Raw genomic sequence first — 2,433 nt, 5'->3', positions numbered from 1 at the left:
TGAGGTATTGCTATTTAATCATTAAATGACCAGAAAATGCATTATAGGATAGCCGTGTGGGCTTCAGGCAGGAAATGGAAAGAGGCAAATTTATTATCTGCAGATTGGCTCCCAGCCCTCTCAAACAGACCCCAGGAGACCTCAAAAGTGTCACACTGAAGTGTGTGACACTTAGACCTTCTGTGTCCTGGTTCTGTTCCCCTCCCTCCAAGCCTCTATCTCTGATATGCAAACTTCTGCCTCCAGTGAAAGAAATTCCATGATTTCATTCAGTATGAGTGCAGTGGGGAGGGATTTCCCTCCTGAGCCTAAGGTCTCTTGGTGCAATGTCACCTCCCTTCTCTATAGAAGGCCCCTTTCAGATGAAAAGTGGGGGAGTGAGGTACATAGAACGGGTTCACTACAAGGAATTCAAAGACCAAAGTTTCCAGTCCAGCTGTGACACGCAGTAGTTCCTGAACCTCAGTTTCCTTGTCTGTAAAATGGGAACAACAGCCCCTGCCTCACAGAGATTATTTAGAGAGTTAACAGAGGTAGGAAGTGTCAGTTACCCAGCACAGTACCTGATATCAATTTGAGTGTAAAAAATGGGAGCTGTTGACATCAGAGGATGGAAGAGGGGGAAAGGCTGAGCATGAGAAATACTACCTGTTATGTGGGCTCTGAGCCATGGGGTAAGGACTCGATCAACTGAGACATGCTGTAATATGGCTTGTCTGGCACAGCCATTGAGTCCTCCAGTTCATACCTTTCTAGGTTCAAATCCCAGCTCTGCCACTACTCTTAGCTATATGTGGTATGAGCTTTGGACCACGAGCTTTCCCACCATGAGCTTTGAGGTGGGAAACTTAATAATAAATGCTAGCTAGAATTAAGAGCTCTAATTCAAGGGCAGAGCAGGGTCTGTTCCCAGAGCCCTTCCCTTCCCCCTCATTGTTCCAGGTCCCTTGCACTAGGCAGGCCCGCTGCTAGATGGTCTAGACACCCATAGATAGCCCTGGAAAGTTCGAGGATATGATCTTCAATTTCTGATGCCATCTTGTCACAGTTGACGCCATAGTCCTTATAATCGTCTAAAAGAGATTTGGGAAACACAGGCATCAGCCAGACACAATCTTGGGAGTGTAGTCTGCTTGTACCAGGGACCACAGTGTCCCCGAAGCACCTGCCTTTGGTGCAACTGGGAAAAGGATCCCGTTCCCTCCCCTGTCCCAGGCCCAGGCCCTCTCACCCTCTGCCTTCAAGGCGGCTGACAGCATCTCCACGCATTTGTCCCGGACAGAGTCCCCTGTGAGATAGCAGGGTGCCAGGAGGCAGATGGAAGGGGCAAACGTGGGAGTCAAGGGGCTGCTGGGTGTTTTGGGGGTCTCCGCCTTCGATTTGCTGCTGTTTGATCTGAGGACGACAATCAGTAATAGACATTTTGATAATGCACATAAAGCATTTATTGAGCCCCGTTCTGGTTGTTTTTATGGATGACTCCTTTAATCCTCGTAACAACCCTGTGACGTAGGTACTATTTTAGGCACTTGATGGGGATCATCTCATTTAATCCTCATAAACCCCCCTGAGGTTGATACTATTCTTATCCCCATTTGAGAGATGCATTTTAAAGTGTATCACAGAGAAAGATGCATTTGAAGGTGCACTTGAGGTCAGGCGCAGTCGCTCATGTCTGTCATCCTACCACTCTGGAAGCCCCGGGCGGGGGGATTGCTTGAACTCAAGAGTTCTAGACCAGCCTGTGCAAGAGTGAGACTTTGTCTCTACTAAAAATAGAAAAATTAGCTGGACATGATGGCGCATGCCTGCAGTCCCAGCTACTTGGGACTTGAAGCAAAAGGTTAATATGAACTATGATGCCGTGGCACTCTACCCAGGGGGATGGACTCTGTCTCAAAAATAAATAAATAAGCCCTTGACTCAAATCACACATTGGCAAACCTGTAGAAATGGAATTCAAACCCAGACCGTTGACTTCAGTACCCAGACTCTTTTTTTTGAGACAGAGTTTCTCTATGTCGCCCTTGATAGAATGCTATGGCATTCACAGCTGACATCAACCTCAAACTCTTGGGCTTAAGTGATTCTCTTGCCTCAGCCTCTCAAGTAGTTGGGACTATAGCCACTCACCACAATGCCCAGCTATTTTTTGTTGCAGTTGTCATTGTTATTTAGCTGGCTCAGGCTGAGTTGGAACCCGCCAGCCTTGGTATATGTGGCTGGCGCCATAACTGTGCTATGGGAGCCAAACCCAATACTCAGACTCTTAACCATAGTGTGAAATCACCAATAATCACCCCACAGCCTATTATACACTGTGTTAGCTCTACATCCCTTCTCATAAACATGGGAACCACTTAGTCCCTCATTCAATAAATAAATAAATATTTATTTCTTTTTATACATTTATTGTATTTTTTTTTTTTTTTT

At 46.2% G+C, this 2,433-nt stretch overlaps 1 protein-coding gene across 1 annotated transcript in view; it reads right to left on the bottom strand.

Annotated features, from left to right (window-relative positions):
• Positions 1 to 2,433, bottom strand: part of TCEA3 (transcription elongation factor A3) — a 43,619-nt gene that overhangs the window by 13,130 nt on the left and 28,056 nt on the right. Inside the window, exons 6-7 of the mRNA XM_012801576.2 lie at positions 1,232 to 1,395; positions 954 to 1,073 (exon numbers count right to left, since the gene is read on the bottom strand). Of these exons, the coding sequence (XP_012657030.2) occupies positions 954 to 1,073; positions 1,232 to 1,395 (284 nt within the window). The remainder of the gene's footprint in view (positions 1 to 953; positions 1,074 to 1,231; positions 1,396 to 2,433) is intronic.

Source organism: Otolemur garnettii, unplaced genomic scaffold, assembly GCF_000181295.1.
Source record: "Otolemur garnettii isolate 467f Iridium unplaced genomic scaffold, OtoGar3 scaffold00009, whole genome shotgun sequence".
Lineage (NCBI taxonomy): Eukaryota > Metazoa > Chordata > Mammalia > Primates > Galagidae > Otolemur > Otolemur garnettii.
The sequence above is the reverse complement of the archived record's forward strand: the minus strand, read 5'-3'. Positions and strand labels throughout refer to the sequence as shown.